The sequence below is a fragment of the Pieris napi genome, chromosome 7 (genome assembly GCF_905475465.1).
Source record: "Pieris napi chromosome 7, ilPieNapi1.2, whole genome shotgun sequence".
NCBI classification, from domain to species: domain Eukaryota; kingdom Metazoa; phylum Arthropoda; class Insecta; order Lepidoptera; family Pieridae; genus Pieris; species Pieris napi.
Window position 1 is genome coordinate 12,948,017 of NC_062240.1, and position 19,014 is coordinate 12,967,030.

The window sequence follows — 19,014 nt, forward strand, 5'->3', positions numbered from 1 at the left end:
TTATTATATAATTATCCAAGCAAATATAATATTATATTAATAAAATTCTCTATTCAAGATAATGCTTATTATTCGTCGTTCATGAGGAGAATTATTTCTACGAAAAAATAAAAGGCTCTTTACGAGGACAATAATAATTTATAATTTATAAAGGATACTTAAAAATAGAACAGTTAATATTAATGAAATTTTGTCTTGTCAACAGTAAACAGTGAAAGATAAAATCATTTAAAGGTGTCAAATCAGTATGCATTGAATACTCCTTATATAAAAACCAGAGCAATATTACCTGGAGACATTTTGGTTTTCAATTGTTTACAGTCTATATTATGGTGATAGTATAATAATATATTATCTTTAATTGATAAAACAAATATTCTTTTATACGCACTATTATAACTACCATCTTCTGATAATTTTTCTTAATAGGTCGGAATCAACCGAGTTTGACACACGTCGTCGATATTTAATCGTCGAATACATTTTTTTTGTTTAAACTGAGTGTGATCTTGTCTTAATACTTAATAGTGTACTAATAGACGTGAATTATAAACATTGAATATCTTTAAAATATAATTATGTTTATTGAAAAAAGCCACAGTAGTAAAACAAAAATTAAATAAGAATCGTTCTTTAACTCGCCTCGTTACGTGATCCGTTTGCTTAATAAGCGTATTATGCTGTAAACGCACACGCACAAAGTGTCTCACGCGTTTGATAAAATTAACATAATTATTACGTGAAAGGTTTCCGTGTACTTAGATAAATGTGATGATGAATTCCCCGAATATTGCTAAGGAACTAAATGTCCTCTTAAACAAAAGTAATTTTCACGCCAATTTAAATAGTTTTTGTGATTTTCGTGGTCTGAATACGAAGATGGAAACTTAGCTGCTGTTAAACGCTTATTAGCATATCGATTGTTAACCTCTATTCATGTGTTCAGCGACATTGATGGTTGGTTTCGGTGTTACAGAACAGCATATTTTAGCAAACAAAGCATCTCTTATAAGACGGCGGATCTAAAGAAAAAAATCAGTTGTCTTCCACAAATCAGCAAGAAAGATGACTCTGAATGTAAGTCTGATTAGTTACCATTATTCACATAATACAAGTTAACTGTACAAACCTTTTTTTGTTTCAGACATTCCTACTTCTAATTGGATTCCATAGTGCTTTATGCGCTTCGTTCTCCAACGTCATAGTGCGCGGTGGTTCTGAAGTAATACCATTGGAATATATAAACTATGGTGGTCCTTTATCTTACACTGGACCGAAATTTGCTCAAATATCCGCGGCACCTATAGAAACATTGGTCTCATTATCGAATGCCCGTCCATGTGTGTCACCTTGCGTTATTGCAAACACGCCAATCTCCGGTCTGGCGCCAATAGCAGGCACGGCTAATGCTCAAATTGTAGCTTATAAGTCACCGGTCGCTAATGTCCCAATTGTATTGGCAAATACCGATGTAAGTATGAAATATTTAGCTTTTTATTTGATTATAATATTATACGTTAGTTTAATTAATAGGTATGAGAAGATCTAACGCAAGGTATTACTGTAAAAAACCAACTACAAGGCTAAATTAATTCAAAAATGTTAATTGATGTTCGTTTTTTATAATAGTACGATAATGGCAGGATATTCCATTATCGTATTAGGTTTAAATTTCGTTAATTAAATGTATTCTACTATAATTTAAATAATAAAATTTGTTCTTTGGCAGATAAAAGCATAGATTAAATATTTAATTATAAGGATTCTTAAAGAAGATTTCTTTTCAGGATGCGGCTATCGGTTACCAATATGCATACGCTGTTTATGATGAAGGCACTGGTGATAAAAAGACCCAGAGTGAACAAAGCGATGGTTCTGTCGTCCAAGGACAGTACTCTTTTATACAACCTGACGGTTTGTTGCGAGAAGTTATTTACACCGCTGATGATATAAAGGGGTAAGCTTTCTAAGTTTTTTATAAATTTGACGATTATTTAAATGATGCTTGGGTTTAATTGCTCCAGTTCAAACAATTTGTGTGACTCAAAACGTGGCGACTAAAAACAGTGGCGGAGAGTTTAGTTAGCCAGTTCTTCTTGCCAGCTCTACGCCCTTAAATGGTAGTAAATTTAAATTAACAATCAATATAATATCTTTCCTGTTGAGGTTCATAAGTGTACTTGTTTATATATTTTGTTATTTTTAAGTTTGAGTTTAGTAAAAAATGTTACATTACGTCGTTAAAACACTAGTTGTTTCAAGTTGATACAAAAGTTTGACCGCTTTGTTTTATTAATAACATTTGTAATTAATATTAATTTTAGATTCAACGCTATCGTCAAAACTGTAGCTCCCGAACCTGAGCCTAGCAAAAAAGAATCAACCGAAGAATCTGAAGAAAGCAAAGAGACGCCTTGTAAAAAAAACGAACAGTTAGTAGAAGCCCCTAAGACCGAAGAAAAGCCAACAGAATCCTCGGCTGAAATCACAGAACCTGTCAACACGGAACCCGCAGAAATTACTGAAGCTGTCAACACTGAAGCAGTTACCACAGAAACTACAACTACAACCGAATCACAGAATACAGAAACAGTTGAAGCAAAAAGTGAAGAAAAACCAAGTGTAGAGAATCCAACACCCACAGAACTGATCAAACCTGAATTTGCACCAAACGCTCTCGTCTCATATAGCGATATTATAGATTGTATTCAATCTAAAAGAATAGCAACTGCAAACAGTATTTCGCCTCTAACCTACATCTTAGTACCGGCGGCCAAACCAAAACCGTGCTAAATTTATTCTTTTGATTATATATTTCAATGCCACAAACACGGTCTAGTCTTAAAATGTTGTGTTAATTTAACCTTATATGTAATTGTATCTAGACATGAACTTATTAATATATTGTAATAAATAGTTCACGCAATGTTAACGTTAATTGTTTGATTTTTTTAATAATTTAATACACTCAAACTCAAAATAATTTTATTCATATAGGTAAACAATTACACTTATGAACGTCAACAGAAAAGATGTTAAATTGATTTTAAATTTACTTTTACTACCAGTTCGCAAGTCAAGCTGGCGAGAAGAACTGACAAGAAACTCTCCGCCACTCTCGCCAAGTTTTTAATCATACAAATTGTTTGTAAGGCCTCTGCCTTACAAACAATTTGCCATAAATATTTGAACTGGAGGAAATCAATTAGGAGGATTAGGATGAGATCATTTAAATAATCGTCAAATTTGTAATAGAGACCGATTAAATCAATCAATCAATCGTATGACAAAAGACAATTATTGTCGCAGATGTCCTAAGAACCTATCCAAGAGTTTTTAATTGTGTTCAGTATTTTATTATCATTCGAAATAAATCAACATACAGAGTCATGCGAGTACCTACGTACCTACCGTTTATAGCCTGCCTAGGCAGTAACTTCACTGTCAATAACAATATGTTTTCAAAGACAACATAATAATTATATTTTCTCTTTTGCAATGCCTCTCTCCTCTCTTGAATTACATGCTCACAAAAATGCCCCACATTTTTGTTAATTTAATTTCATTATATCATAAATTAATTTCATTATAATTATAATCCAACATATTTTTGTTTTCCTTCCTTTCTTAAAACGGGAACAATTAATGTCCACACCACTCTCACTATTTTTTTCTTACAATTCTTACTTATGAGCGATAATTAACCCCTTATTATACAATTGTTTTACGCGAAAATAACAATAATTACTTTCTTTATTTTTTACTTAGAGAATGGCGCATGCACAACAATAATAAAAACCCTAATTGATAAGATAACAGAAAAAGAAGTAAGAGTTCTCTAATTTAAATAAGGCTGATCTATTTTATATGATTAAAAATAATATACAGAAACTAGCGGATCCGTCAGGCGTCCTGTACACATATCTTAAATACAAAATTTCAAACTTAAAAAAACAAACAAAAAACATCTAATTATAAATAATCTGAACTATTCTCGATTCCACTTAAACACTCATCAAAATCGGTCCACCCATTTATTGCATTACGATTTTGTCGGGAAAGATTCGATCGTCTTGTTCGTGGCATTGTTAATGATAATATCGGTACGATAAGCTGTTAGAAACTCGAAATAAACACATCAACCTCAACATCAAAACTTCTAATTGTCAAATTTTCAAAAAAACTTAACCATAGATAACATTACGTTTAGCTGTCAGTTGCGTATTGTTATTCCGTGTCAGTTGCGTTTTGTTATACCACTTTTAACAAATGAACGGCTAGACGGATGTTTTGACTGATACATTTTTCGTTTTTCTATTTATTGCGTATCGTTATACCTCGTTTAAGTCACGTGTCATACGAATCATATTTAAAGTTGGGCGTTTTGTTAACAAATAAAAATTTTGAAATATTAACGCCAGCGTTTTATTGAGTAGGCCTCTTTAATGTTACTGCGGACGCAATGTCATAATTAAAATTATGTTTACGTTATATATTTATTACTTATTTCGAAAGAAAAAAATCCTTTCATTTCCTATCATAAATAATACTCAAATTGAGCATCTGTGACAAAATTTGTATCAGAGAAGGACTAAAATATCACATTCGGCAACAACAACAAAGAACATTGTATGAATAAGTGACTATTAATAATTCCAAACATATTTCCCACAGATTAATGGCTAAAGTATTTTACTGTTAAATATTTCCTACCTCAACAATAAATCGATTATGTTTTAGGAAGTATTTACTGCAATTAAACCTAAAATACCAACGAAATAGCAAGCATTCTATCCGCCGATTACGTACGATATTTGTATGAACGACCTTGACGGTGTGTCAGCGTTTGAGTCAAGGTGCGTGCACGCATTTCTTTGCCCCACTCCTCAATTTCTAGATCGCGTTCTATAAAACCATTGAGCAGGACCGTTGACATCAATCAAAACTCATTTGTTTCAAAGCACATACAAAATGTTCAGCAAAGTAAGTTTACTACAAATATTTTATTAATAATAATGGAGCATATAAAAAAAGGTTTTTATTATTCAGATCGTAGCTTTCGGCGCTTTCTTGGCAGCTGCCAACGCATCCGGCCATGGCCATGCTGCTGTGTCCTCCCAAAGCATCGTCCACCATGGTGGATACGCTGCACCTTTGGCCCATGGCCATGGAGCTCAACTAGCGTATGCTGCTCCAGTGGCATATGCCGGTCCCGCTGCTTCTTTGGCCCATGGTCATGGAGCCCAACTGGCGTACGCTGCTCCAGTGGCATATGCCGCTCCTTCTGCTCACTACGATGGACATGACACCTATGTAAGTTTACAAAGTAGACACATTACCTCAAATATTCAAATAAAAAGTGTTTAATAATGTAACTATTTTACCTTATGGTATAATATATATTTTATAATGATATTAGGCCCACCCAAAATACGACTTCTCCTACTCCGTGGCTGACCCCCACACCGGAGACCACAAGTCCCAGCACGAGACCCGCGACGGTGACGCAGTCCACGGCTCCTACTCCTTGGTGCAGCCCGATGGCTCCGTCAGACAGGTCCACTACACTGCTGATGACCACAACGGGTAAGATTAAATACAAATTTTATAATATTCTTATATTTAATATTGATTCATTATGGAAATTAATGAATCATTAATTTTATTAATTCCATTTGGGACAATTTTCGTGATATGGTGTATGTGTAATAATCTTGTTTTCTTCTTTCAGATTCAACGCGGTTGTCCACAACTCTGCCCCTTCAGTGCACCCCGTCCATGCCCCAGCCCACGGCTACCAACACTACTAAACTAATATTTCAACTCCTGCCCTGTGATGCTATATTTATAATTACTACTGTGATTTCTGTAAATAAAGTGTGAATGATGTTTCAAATACTTATTTTTTTCACTATTATACACCCTTTTTTTTTTAATTTCTGCATCATTACAAACTTTAGTAAGCAATCACATATATCTCAATAAAACTCTTTCTAATATTTGATAAAAAGTCATATCATAGTAGATTAAGGCTATGTTCACATGTAACGCGCGTTAACGCGCGTCAACTCGCGATCAAATTTGAAGAGCGTTCAGATGATGAGCGCTAACGCGCGTTGCGAGAGTACTTGTCTGTTTAGTTCGGTAGAACGTAGAAAATGGACGTGGAAGAGGCTATTATTTTGTGGTTATATTATAAATAAAAATATAGAAAAAAGAAAACGTACACATTGGGTTCATCCAATTTTGAAAAAAAATACAAATTATATTATATTTTTTATACAAATTTGCTATATTCCAACTTGCTGGCCTTTTTTCTACTTCATCGATTAGTAAGTCGATGTCAATACCTTCAATTTCACTCATTTTAAATGCGAGAACAAAATATAATTACGAATATTAATTAATGCGATCGCGATGAAAGCGCGCGCTCATCTGAACAGCAAACGGACATTACATTAATATCAAAGCGCGCGTCAACGCGCGATCACCTGCGTCTAGAGACTTTTTCTCTGAGCGCCACCGTTGTATGAAAGTTGTAAGAAAATACCACAATGTCTAGTCGCGCGATTTGAAAACGCGCGTCAAGTTTTTGCCATCTGAACATAGCCATAAACAGTTTTCAGACAATTTACTGACAAAAGTACCAGTGTGTTACTTTAATGTAGTCATGATAACATTCAATTATTTATTCAGGAACAGCAAAAGCTTTTCCCCGAAGTATTAAAATAGTATATAGTAATACAACCAATTAATACATTCAAAAAATGTGGGTAAACATACCCGGCTAAAGCCCTACAATCGTTCATGGACTCAGATTACTCCATTATACGTAGACCTAACAATGTGTGCGAGGAAGTGTATATATCACAGCGCACAGAGATTTAAAACGACATTGGTGCACACCCTGCACTCAAATAACAAGAAGATCTCGAAGACGATCACACGCAGAGGCTACAGAGTTCGTTATATTATTATCTTTTATAATTGGATTGAAATTCGAACATTACTCAAACGATGTTAATGCCACTTAATAGACAACGGCACGTCAAAACTTAACAGCAAACATACTCAACTCTAAGCTGTTGAACGACAAAAATAAGTCAAATGTATTTTTGTATAGTAGGTAGTTTATTATGTCTTATAATGGGTGCATGAGATGCTTGCAGGGATAAGAGCATTTGGTCTTTTTTTATGTAATAGGAGGAAATGGGCAGGAGGCTCATCTGATGTTAAGCGATACCGCCGCCCATGGACACTCACATTGCCAGAAGGCTCGCAAGTGCGTTACCGGCCTTTTATGAAATGGTTCTTGAAGGACCCTAAGTCGAATTCGTTCGGAAACACTTCAGATGGCGGCAGCTGGTTCCACATAGTGGTGGTGCGCGGCAAAAACTGCCTTAAAACACGCTTATTTGTAAAACGACGGACGTCGAGGTGATACGAATGGTATTTTATATTCTGCCTTGACGTCCGATGATGAAACTCAGTTGCAGGTATTAGTCCGTACAACTCCTCTGAACACTCTCCACGGTAAATGCGGTAGAAGATGAAGAGAGATCCCAAATCTGAACGTCAAGGGATCAAGCCGCACGGAAAGTGACTGGTCGTTGACGATTTTATCTACCTATATATTTAAGTCTATTTCGCAGAGTTGTCCAATTAACCGATTACAATGTAAACAACACGAAATAGAACCCGCCAAATTATTATTACTTGGCATTACCCGTAATCATTCTTAACATAAGGTTTTACATATAATTTGTCACAGCACAAAAAATGACCCACAATTTATGTATGACAAGGTTTTGTAAACTATGCTTTTTTAGGTTTTTGCGGTTGTTCACAAAAACCATAACAACAGGTGACACGATTTTACGGTTATTTGACTCTTATTTAGATAACTTTCTTTGTAGACGTCTGGCCCTGATGGTCTGTTGATTAATTATTACAGTATCAAGACATGTAATTAATAATGATAATAATTTATTTATTGCAAGAATATGGTACAAAACTCTGTAAGGTGGTACAATAGTAAGTTCGCATATTCTGTCACACACAATGGCGCGCAAATTTGTACAATTATTATACACTGCATTATGATAGTACATAGATTAAGGGATTGTCATCTGTTTTCTTTTAATTGTCAGTTGTTTGGCTGGTGTCATCAGAATTTATTAATTTCATTAGTTTTAAACATTTATAAATAACAATTACGTCATAAATATTTTTAAGCTTGTCTCGTTTTTTTAAATTAATTTGCACAACAATAATTCAATTAAAATATACAATAATATCTGGCCTTCCTAAACTTAAACATAGATGTACCGAATAGAATTATAAAATTTACATTTGTCTAACTCTAGCGGAGTATTTTAATTGCAGTCCAAATCTCTCATTGGCAAAGTCGTGCGCTAAGACTAAATCTAGAAAATCACTCTTGCAAGGCTTTTATACTATACTTAAGGTACTTAAGATCACTTGAACTTTGTTGGCTTTTAGTGATAATTGGACTGTATCTATAGATTTATGATTGGAACAATAATGCATTCATAACTATATTTAAAAATATATGTTTCATTCCCAAGACAATGATGTTTTGGTTATAAAACATATTGCGGATAGAAAATATCGCTTCAAAAGCAACGGGTACAAAAAGATGGATCCAAATACAAAATAATAAACTACTAAACTTACCACTTCCGTAGTCTAGTGTTTATCGTATGGTTATAACCTAAATCCTAGATTCAAATTCTGGCAAACAAAGGCAAAGTCAAAATCATTTATTCATTTAGGTAACACGAGACGAGAATAACTGTATAAATAACAATAAACTCTCCGCCACTCTTTAATCGCCAAGCTGTTTGTTTTACACAATGTTTGTAAGAAGCTGCAGCCATTACACCATGTTGTTAAAACAAAGATTTATTAAACAATAAGTTAAGAATACAGGGTTTCAAACTACAAACATATTAGTATATTATAGAAAATGTATTACACCTACTAGAGTTTTAAATCACTACTGTATACGTAATAGAACGTTTCAAAAATTCTAATAAAATAACCTTGCCATAAATAAGCTACAAAGCATAAACGGTCAACAATAAACTTGTCCATATCACGTCTTACTCAAAATCGTAACTGCGACCTTTATGGCTCAACAAAAATGTATGCTTTAGCAATGAATATAATTACCCACTTTCATTAAGCAATTAATGTACTCTAAATATTTTCAGTTCAAATTAAGTAATTAACGGCTGTTGATCTATTATCTAGATTTGACAAATATGCAGAGAGTATGAGAATTCATATAAATCGTTTTAATGTGATTATTTTGTTGTGTGTTTATGTATGTTGAGTGTTGACATAACAATTTATGATGATGTTTGGTAGTTTCATATTAAATAAAAGACAGATATATATTAAGTTATTTTTTTCCTCAATAGTCACATTTTTCTATAATAAAAATAATGTATTTTTAGTTTGAGGAAATTTCGGAAAATTTGATAACGATTACATTTCTGTACTAATTTTATAAAGTTGAAAATATGTTAATAAACATGCTTATTTCAAGAGCTACTTGGCAGGATTAAAAAAATATTTTTGTCTTAAAGAAAGTAATTTATGTGTTCAAGAAAGGCTATATAGTATCACGATACTACCTAGAGGAGCGGAGCATCAGTGTAAAAATTTGCAAAAGCGTGAAAAATGTAAGCTTTTTGAGAGCTTCCATTTTGTGCTTCTCTAACGAATGATACTAAAATCGTAATACATACTTTAATTAAGTCAGCGTAAGTTTATTTAGTAGACAGCGTAACACATTTGAATATAGCACCACTTTTATACACTAATTATCTTTTAAATGATCGGCCAGTACCATGACACACATAATAGCTTTTTAATAATGGGGTTTCAATACTCTATTGTAAAAACTAAAGCAAGGTCTTACCAACCCCACCTATTGTTATTGAATGTTAAATATAAAAACCAATGATTATTTGACGTTGACATCAATCATTGAACAGCATTCCAATCATAACCAAAATGTTCAGTAAAGTGAGTTATTTATTACGATAATTTAAATTTTAATTGTTTGTCATAACAAAATCATACAACACCTATTTTAAATAAAGCACAATATGAATAATTACGCTTCATAATTAATGTGTGGACTTTATATTGGGTAATCCATATAAGGACCGATAGAAAATATAAAAAGCTAATTGAAATTTGATTAGTCATTTGAATAGAGGATTATTAATCAATTAACTAAACATAATTGTAGCTTAAATCAATAAAGGTACATAAATTATTTTTTTTAAATTTCTAGATTGTAGCTTTTGGAGCCATCCTGGCCGTAGCCAACGCCGGCTACTACGCTTACGGGCCAGCTGTATCTTCTCAAAGCATTGTCCGTCATGATGAAGCTTTAGGACACCTGGCTGCTCCAGCATATGCCGTGCCTTTGTCTTATGCCGCACCTTTAGCATATGCTGCCCCTGTGGCTTATGCTGGATCTTACGAAGGACATGATGAACATGTAATTATAATTATTAATTAGATATTATATATTAATGATTTTTATGCGTTGCTGCTTAATTTGTCTACAATATTGTTTTCAATTATTTAATTAACTTTTTTTTAATAGGCCTATCCAAAATACGACTTCGCGTACTCCGTGGCTGACCCTCACACCGGTGATCACAAGTCCCAGCACGAGAGCCGCGACGGTGATGCAGTCCATGGGTCCTACAGCCTTGTGCAACCCGATGGCGTTCTAAGAGAGGTCCACTACACTGCTGATGACCACAACGGGTAATGCAAATTACATAGACTGTAATCGAAGTTGCAGTGTTGGCCTAGTGGCTTCAGCGTGCGTTTCACATCCTGGGGTCGTAGATTCGATCCCCAGCTGTGCACCAACGGATTTTCTGTCTATGTACGCATTTAACACTCGCTTGTATGGTAAAGGAAAACATCGTGATGAAACCCTCGACAGTGTGTGTAGGCACAGAAGGTTGATCACCTGCGTGCCTATTAGAAATTATCACCGAAAAGATAACCTTAATCTGAGGCCCAGGCCTAAAAGATTGTAGCGCCATTGGTAAATATATATCTATTCGAAGTTGAAATGAAATTTAATCATTGGTTTAGCATATATAATCACAAAAGGTGAACGGAAATGTCATTTGGTGCAGTTCAACTGGGAGTCAAAGTTTTTATTTACGATTACTAGTATGATGAATATTACAATAAACGTACCTTTTTGTTTACTAAAAAGCTTTTGTGTATGACGCATCGGAAACTAGTTCAAAAGACTAACGAAGTTTAGTTAATCTGTATTTGTCAAAACTGTTTTGATTCTAACATTGCATTTTTTTACAGTTTCAACGCCGACGTCCATTACTCCGGCCCTTCCTACCACGCCCAGCCAGCCTACCATCATTACTGATTCCTAAGTTCTGATTGCGTACTTTAAACTTAAGTCTATTTATTCAAATATAAAAGTTTATCATCAAAATTTGTTTTAATTATTTAGTAAAAACAGCATGTAGTTAGTACGTATCAAATCTATGGTCTAAACGAGGGTTACATTGTTTTTTAAGTATCTATTTATCATCTTAATAATTATCAGGAGTCATTTAAATTAAATAGCCTGCTTAATATAACCCGCTCACCGTTTAGTGTAATCTACACTCACTCATGCAATCAAGCGTGTTACGCGTGGACTAATTTTTTTAAAAGAAAATAAATTAGGAGAAGAAATTGTTGTGTATTAGGAAATGTCAAAATTGTAGTTGCAAAAAATTAACTATCAAGTTTGTAATGGAAGAGCTGGGAACCCTAAAAATGTTCATTATAATCAGAATAGTCACCAGAAGGAGATAAAGCTCAGCTCAGATAGACTCCCAGCAAACACAGCATCCACCCCCGATTATATTAAAAAAATCGATTGACTTTATTATAAAACCTGGTCTAAATATATTTTTATTCTTTATATTTTCCAAATTATTAACTTGGTGAGAAACAATTTATTCCTCATAGATAATGTAGAAATTGGACCAATGTAAAAATCCGAATCGTATGTGTAATAAAATATAACATGCAAATAACCGCAAGGGATATGAAGTAATATCAAGATATTTAAACTAATTTATAATGGAACATAAAGAAAGAAATAAATTTCATAATTGTTATTGTAATACTGTGAGAAAATATTGACTTTGATTTTTCGATTGGCGTAATATCCGAATTCGCACGATAAAGCTGCTTGTATAAGAATTTTGGCTGATTACTTAAATTGTAATCTGAAGTGTATCAATTTGTAAATATAAATGATACAAGTATCTTACTTGCTTACTCAGATATAGCTTCAACATAAGTTTTATTTCTCCTTGAATGAGACCCAGGACATCCAGACCTGAGTTACGGCGATACTCATATTCAATAGATGTCAATAGCCTTTTTTCTTTAAAATTCACATATTTTTTTACTAAAGAATTGTGTTGCGGATACCGGCAAACATCTTGAACATATTATCTTGCCGGCGCAGAAGCAATTTTTAGGTATCACTTTGTGTACGGCGACGGGAGAGTGACGTGTCGATCGCGTGATTGGGATCAGTTGACGATGGTGTCCTGCGATGCGCAAACTTTCCCCCAATCCCTTGTTTAATAACCAAGAAGTTTGCCGGTATCTGTAATTACTATTTATTATAATATACCGTTGTTATTCATAAATTTGTTTATATAAACTAGTGGCGCTGCAACCTCAATCAAAATCAAATCAAATATTGACCTCATGTTTTTGTATTTGTTTCGTTGTCATTTTTTTGGCCAATATATTTGGCCTTCTGTGCCTAACATAGACCGTCAAGGTTTTGGGTCTAAGACATGCCATTTTCCACGCACGGTGCCAACGAGTGATAATAGCGCAAAGTCCGTTAGAGCACACCCGGGGTTTCAACCTACGACGACAGGGATAAGAGTCGCACGCTCAGGCCACTAGGCCAACACGGCTCTAAAATTAATTGTTAAAAGACTCCACCAATATTCTCTTTATATACAACGTAACTGTGTTTATCTACTTCTTTAATTACTTTAATATCCGAGATAAAATCGATGTAGTCTAAAATACTATCGAAACCTTATTTTAATTACAGTACAAATACAGCTTTATTTGTAATAATTTTACACCTCAGTGGTTGTACATGTATAATAAGAATCAGTAAAGTACAATCTAAATCGTTTCTAAAGTCTCCTTCAAAATTGCAATAGATTACTTATATATTATACTAATTAATGTTAGTCAGTTGTTGCCCATTATGTTTTTCATTTCGTCTGCTCAACGTGTATAAAGCCTATGTGGGCCTGGGTATCCGGAAGCTATATCCAGGACGCTCCCTTCCCTCGGTATGCGCTGGTTCGGCTGTCGCGTGTCAGTATAATAAAAAAAAGGAATCCAATAATCGAGCAGACTAAGACTAGCACTTACCATCAACAGTGGTGTGTCCCAGTCCAAGCACTGGATCCTTAAATTGATGAATAAAGTAAATTCGGTACGGTATGCGGTCTAATTCAGTGCGCACGCGACGGCGGTTAAAATTTTAACTATTATCCCTGCGCCATCATGCCGGAACGCCACCTACCATCTCCGGTTCGTGTGTCAAAGTCAAAATCGACAATTGTCATCCTTCTTTGACTGACACCGATGTAGCGCGAACAAAGCCTTTTTTACACAAAGCGCCTTTCTAATATATTGATCTGCTTGAAATGTTAATTATTTTATCATAAAATATATTATCTCTTTTCTATTGAGTATAATATAGCTGAAAGTGCCCAAATTAAAATCATGAAGCATCTTCTCATACGCTGGACTTGGTTATTCATAAAATTTAACTGCTTGATTTGTTTTAAAATTAAACATTCGTAATTTCAAAAACCGTCAAAACCGTTTTCTAGATAGCGTCGCAAGAGTCCCTGCCAATATCCATGCCTCTAAACATGTAAATAAAAGTTTTTTCGTTTTGTTTATCATATTGATCATACATATATATTATGATTTTAATCAAAAATTAAACTGCAAGACAGTGCAAGGATTGGACAGGCACATACATATTATTTTGTAAGCATGGCACGTCATCGTCGATTCGATAACTTCTCGTTTTACGTCACGTGACTGACGTATAAAAATTACTCTTCTTAATCATGTTTATTTACTCCAAATGATTTTTAAAGCCTTTATTTTTGAATACTCTGTCTATTATTTATTATTTACTACATTACGCTAAATGATACAACGATCTATAGATTGTTTTCATGAGTAAGCACATTGCGTTATAACAAGCAATATAATTAAAACGGCCGTTATCCGTTACTAGTATCCTTGACACCCCACCCATTTTCATTTAATATAAAAAGTGATCGAGTTTAATTCATATCACACTTAATCCACAACTTGACGTGCAACGTTTAATTCTAATTCTACAAAATGTTCAGCAAAGTACGTTTTTCTTAGATTACTATCAAGTTATTAGAAACTTAAAGTTAGAATAAGAATAGCTGAGGATACGTTTTATTCATTAAAAGTTTAATTTATTTTTCTTATTATAAAAGTTATTCTTTTCCAGGTTATCGCATTCGGCGCTTTCTTAGCCGCTGCCAAAGCTGGTCTGCACGGCCAAGCTGTGTCATCTCAGAGCATTGTCCGTCATGACACCGGCTATGGATCAGCTGCCTACGCGCCTTTAGCCTACGGAGGACATTATGGAGCTTCTCAGTACGATGGACACGACACCTATGTAAGAATTTAAATTTTTGTTTCGATTTAGGCTCTATCGCTTATAGTTCTTTGATTGAAAACATTTTTTACCTCAAAATTATTACAATATACAAATAATCATAAACTTCATAAACTTTTTATGCAGGCGCACCCAAACTACGACTTCTCCTACTCCGTGGCTGACCCCCACACCGGAGACCACAAGTCCCAGCACGAGAGCCGCGACGGTGACGCAGTCCACGGCTCCTACTCCTTGGTGCAGCCCGATGGCTCCCTCAGACAGGTCCACTACACTGCTGATGACCACAACGGGTAAGAAATCATTTGAAAATAAATTTAAAGCGTTCATATCTTATTCTTTTAATGAATAAAACACTTTTTATTACACATTAAACAAAAGTTAAATAAAACAATCATAAAGGTATATTAATTCATTTCTTTTTATTTTTCAGATTCAACGCAGTAGTACACAACTCCGCGCCCTCAGTTCACCCCCAGCACGCCTACCACCACCACTACTAAGCTATCCCCAAAGTTTCTACAAAATGACTGTTAAATAAATTATATTTAAACAAATGTATTTCTTTTATTTAACATGCTATAGTTGATCGAAACACATCATATTAGTTTAATGAATTTTTATGAGGGTAGTTCAAAAATATTTGAACTCGGCCGATTGTCACACTTGTTAGTCACTGTTTAGTTTTACTTGGATTATGTAAGGCGCAATTTTATTTTGATTTATACGTTTTTGTTAATTATATTTGTTAAAAGTAACTATTAAATTAATAATTTTATAGTAAGTTTTTTGTGCGTTTTGTAAACTATTGTGATGCAAGGTATCACTATCAATAAGTTTCCAAACTAATACAATTTGTCCAAATCCAAACGACTGACAATTGTGTGCTTTGTAAGGATTGAGGACTCTTCTTGGTAAGGATACATCGTAACGAGGTATGTACTCATTATTTATCTCTGCCTTTCAATAAATTTAAGAAATGTATTAAAGAAAAGCTGTGTAAAAAGGCTTACTATAAAGTCGACGATTATCTAGTTGATAAAAGGGCCTGGGACTAGTGCTAGACAGGCTACCTCTAATTAATTTGCGATATTTGTTTTAAAATAAGTGTTGTTTGATGATTTGCTATTTTAAAAGAGTACCGAGAGTTTTTTACGCCGGCTTTTTCTCTCGGCCTACACCCTCTGTCTTCTTTGCCGATGAGTAGGGATGCCTACAAATTCAAATTTAATGACGTGGAATAAGTGATACATGTATCTTATGTTCCATAATAAACATATTTTATTTTTATTTTTTAAGTATAAAATTGTGTGTCGGCCACCGAACCGTTCTTTGTGGTAAATATTTTTTTTGTTAGCAAAGCGTGGTTAAACAAATGTATCTATTTTGTTTAACATGCATTAGTGTTGTTATTAAGAAATTAATTTAATCATTATTATAACAAGAGTAGTTGTCACGCGGTGTGTAGGGCTGAATGTAGCCCACGTGTTTGGGTATTAATGGTCATCTGGGACTTTGGGAAAATAAACCTTTCCTACGAAGGATCGTGTTCTGTAATTACAAAACCTGTGATGGCTTAAAATGCATTCAATTTCTCAGTCGAATGCCTCCTGCTCTCGGTAAGTTTCTTATAGCGAGGATAAAGGTGAGCTGGGCTGGGCTGCAAACAGCTCTCGAGATGCACGGAAGAGATTAAACCTAACATAAATCACACATTAACCAATATTTGTCTCATAGAATGTATGGAAGATTTTCTTTAAAATTTTCATTTCTTTACTTCTTAATTTTTATTGTAATTGCGTTATAAAGATATTACTATATTAATACCAATTAAACAATCCAAGTATATAGATATATAAAGCAATCCAAGTATATAGATATTGGTAGATATTGGGATTTGCAAGAGAAAGATAATAAAAATTTGTCTCAGTTTTGCAAGGTGTGCGTCGGTACGGGGTTGTGTCAAAATCCCAATCTGATGATTGTGATAATTAATACGTCGTGTCTTCACGCTCAATTCTCTCGTTTACTTCCATACTTGTATACTTATACAATCTGTATACATACTTGACATTTTTGATCCTCTTTCCAAAAGCTCACACACGTTCCACATGTTTTTTAAAGAGTTATTTACATCGTAATAATAATAATCGGCCATAGGAACATTTCTGACGTCAAGAGTATTGACTCCATATGTAGTTTTGTCTGCTTACAAATAACTGAAATACCTTTGTGTACCCACAAAATTTTAACAGTAAATTAACATCTGCAAATTGAAGTATATATACATTTTTAGTATTACATACTTAAATATCTCAAAATTATCTCAAAATTTCGTATTTAAATGTACTTCTTAATAATAGAATATTATGTTAGGCATTACACTATCTTGTATGGACCAGTTCAAACTGATATATTATTAACTTATATACCATTTTCACTTCGTGTACATAAATCTACACCATTGTTCAGGTATACCAGTATTACTCTGTACCTTCACTAGATGGCCAGGTTCCACACTGACAACCTTAAACATCTAGAAATACATAAACTGTGTGTATTGCTTTTAGAGTTTATTGCCAGTTCTTCTCGTCCGTACTACTCCCTTTATTTGAGAACTAAGTAAATGTAAAATTAATAGCATTTAGCATTGAATATTTATTTCTCTATTGACCTTCATAAGTGTGTGTTACCTAAATGAGTAACTGATTTTGAATTTTGCAGTTTTCAGGTCGCTTATGAGGAAAATGGAGCTAACATCAACTTCGCCCTCTGCTGAATCTATATTGAACATGCGGAGTGACATTATTGGATTCTGCATACCAGTGAAGGAGAGACTTCACTATGTTTTCAAATATCTTTTCAAAACATGATGATAATGACATTGGACGATAGGAACATATCTCTTTATCGTGATGTGGAACTAATCTGTTCAGGTAATTGATTGTATATCTACATAAAAAATTGTACTTATGACATTGTGTTGTAAATATGGTTTAATTAATATTCCTACACAAGACAGAAAGTATTTGTGAATTTTTATTATAGAAATTTTAACCAGAAATATGAAAAGATTGATGGGCTTTTAACCATGTCTCATTTATTAGAGAAATAGCCATTATTTTTTATCTTATCATTTTCATTTAAGAGTGTTGTAAGATATTTTTTATGATTAGCACCTTACACATTGGATAGCGAGCATGTTTAATATGATTGTGTGTCTATTATGTAGATTTTGAATGATTATATATTTAATAAATGTTGCAGTGTCAGGTTCATTATCATTCTTATTACTAATTTGAACCAGTGTTTGAAACAGGGCCATAAGTACATCACTGAGCCTGTTAGATAGGCTTAATATTAACTTATTAATTTACATGTTTAGGTACATTATTTAAGCTATTCACTTTTGTATTTACAGGGTTGGAGTGTGGTGGAAGAGGAGGAAGTCAGGCTTTTTTGTAATGGCAACGCTTGCATATGTTATAATATTTATCTTTTTTAGATTTTCATTTTGGACAAAGTTTACATATAGCCAAATAAGATCCACTGCACTTTATGCAGCAATAATCTCATTTGATTTACTGCAATCTTTATATTTGTTTATGTTCGCCTAAACAAAAAAGAGCAACGCTGTTAGCAATTAATTTTTTTGCATAGTGATTAAATTTAAAACATTTGTAACACTGTTGCAGGGGCAACACTTGCATAGGGGGGGGCCTGGGCCTATGCTTCTACGGTTCCCAGCACGACATGATTGCATTGCATGGTAGCATAGGCGCAGGCGTGGCCTTGGGAGTAGCGCCAGTCGTTGAGATCTCCAAGACAAGTTTGGTGGACTAGCCTTCCTGAGGTTTGCCGACCCTGTTCTTGGTCTAATACCTTATGTAATAGACGCAACTAAAACCACCAAGCGAACTATTGCAGGGATGGAGAGGTCATGTCCTTGCGAGTTCATCGTCCAAAATGGAAGGACGGTGGACAGTCAATGACCTCCCGCGTGTTTGGCCCGTGCGCGGGGACCCGTACAGGGGTATGAAGGAGTCCTGGAGGTTGAGTGGCGTAGTGCGCCGTTTACAGTTGCGCGCTGCACACAACACACCTCTTTGGTCCGGATTTCCCCTCACACGGGAGGCCGTGGATTAGCTGCCCATGGTCAACCGGCTGTGGTATCCCATAAGCGGGCTACCTAGCGAGAGTCGGGGTGTGGATGG

At 34.4% G+C, this 19,014-nt stretch overlaps 3 protein-coding genes across 3 annotated transcripts; all 3 read left to right on the forward strand.

Annotated features, from left to right (window-relative positions):
* The first annotated feature begins 944 nt into the window (after positions 1–944).
* Positions 945–5,898, forward strand: LOC125051295. The gene is made up of 8 exons (XM_047651510.1): positions 945–1,077; positions 1,145–1,471; positions 1,788–1,957; positions 2,325–2,786; positions 4,962–4,983; positions 5,050–5,313; positions 5,420–5,586; positions 5,732–5,898. Exons 1-8 carry the CDS (start codon positions 1,066–1,068, stop codon positions 5,808–5,810), a joined length of 1,503 nt encoding a protein of 500 aa, XP_047507466.1. The 5' UTR covers positions 945–1,065; the 3' UTR covers positions 5,811–5,898.
* Positions 5,899–10,028: 4,130 nt separating this feature from the next.
* LOC125051029 (cuticle protein 19-like) lies at positions 10,029–11,485 on the forward strand. The gene is made up of 4 exons (XM_047651152.1): positions 10,029–10,056; positions 10,331–10,540; positions 10,649–10,815; positions 11,386–11,485. The coding sequence occupies exons 1-4, from the start codon at positions 10,045–10,047 to the stop codon at positions 11,450–11,452; spliced, it is 456 nt and encodes a 151-aa protein (XP_047507108.1). The 5' UTR covers positions 10,029–10,044; the 3' UTR covers positions 11,453–11,485.
* Positions 11,486–14,372: 2,887 nt separating this feature from the next.
* LOC125051030 (cuticle protein 7-like) lies at positions 14,373–15,357 on the forward strand. Its single transcript, XM_047651153.1, has 4 exons — positions 14,373–14,502; positions 14,630–14,800; positions 14,927–15,093; positions 15,234–15,357. Exons 1-4 carry the CDS (start codon positions 14,491–14,493, stop codon positions 15,301–15,303), a joined length of 420 nt encoding a protein of 139 aa, XP_047507109.1. The 5' UTR covers positions 14,373–14,490; the 3' UTR covers positions 15,304–15,357.
* Positions 15,358–19,014: the final 3,657 nt, after the last annotated feature.

Excerpts from the sequence above, each read along its gene's own strand:
- LOC125051295 (XM_047651510.1), top strand. Across the intron at positions 4,984-5,049 it reads CATACAAAATGTTCAGCAAA|ATCGTAGCTTTCGGCGCTTT; the intron begins GTAAGTTTACTA and ends TTTATTATTCAG. Across the intron at positions 5,587-5,731 it reads ACTGCTGATGACCACAACGG|ATTCAACGCGGTTGTCCACA; the intron begins GTAAGATTAAAT and ends TTCTTCTTTCAG.
- LOC125051029 (XM_047651152.1), top strand. Across the intron at positions 10,541-10,648 it reads ACGAAGGACATGATGAACAT|GCCTATCCAAAATACGACTT; the intron begins GTAATTATAATT and ends TTTTTTTAATAG. Across the intron at positions 10,816-11,385 it reads ACTGCTGATGACCACAACGG|TTTCAACGCCGACGTCCATT; the intron begins GTAATGCAAATT and ends ATTTTTTTACAG.
- LOC125051030 (XM_047651153.1), top strand. Across the intron at positions 14,801-14,926 it reads ACGATGGACACGACACCTAT|GCGCACCCAAACTACGACTT; the intron begins GTAAGAATTTAA and ends CTTTTTATGCAG. Across the intron at positions 15,094-15,233 it reads ACTGCTGATGACCACAACGG|ATTCAACGCAGTAGTACACA; the intron begins GTAAGAAATCAT and ends TTTATTTTTCAG.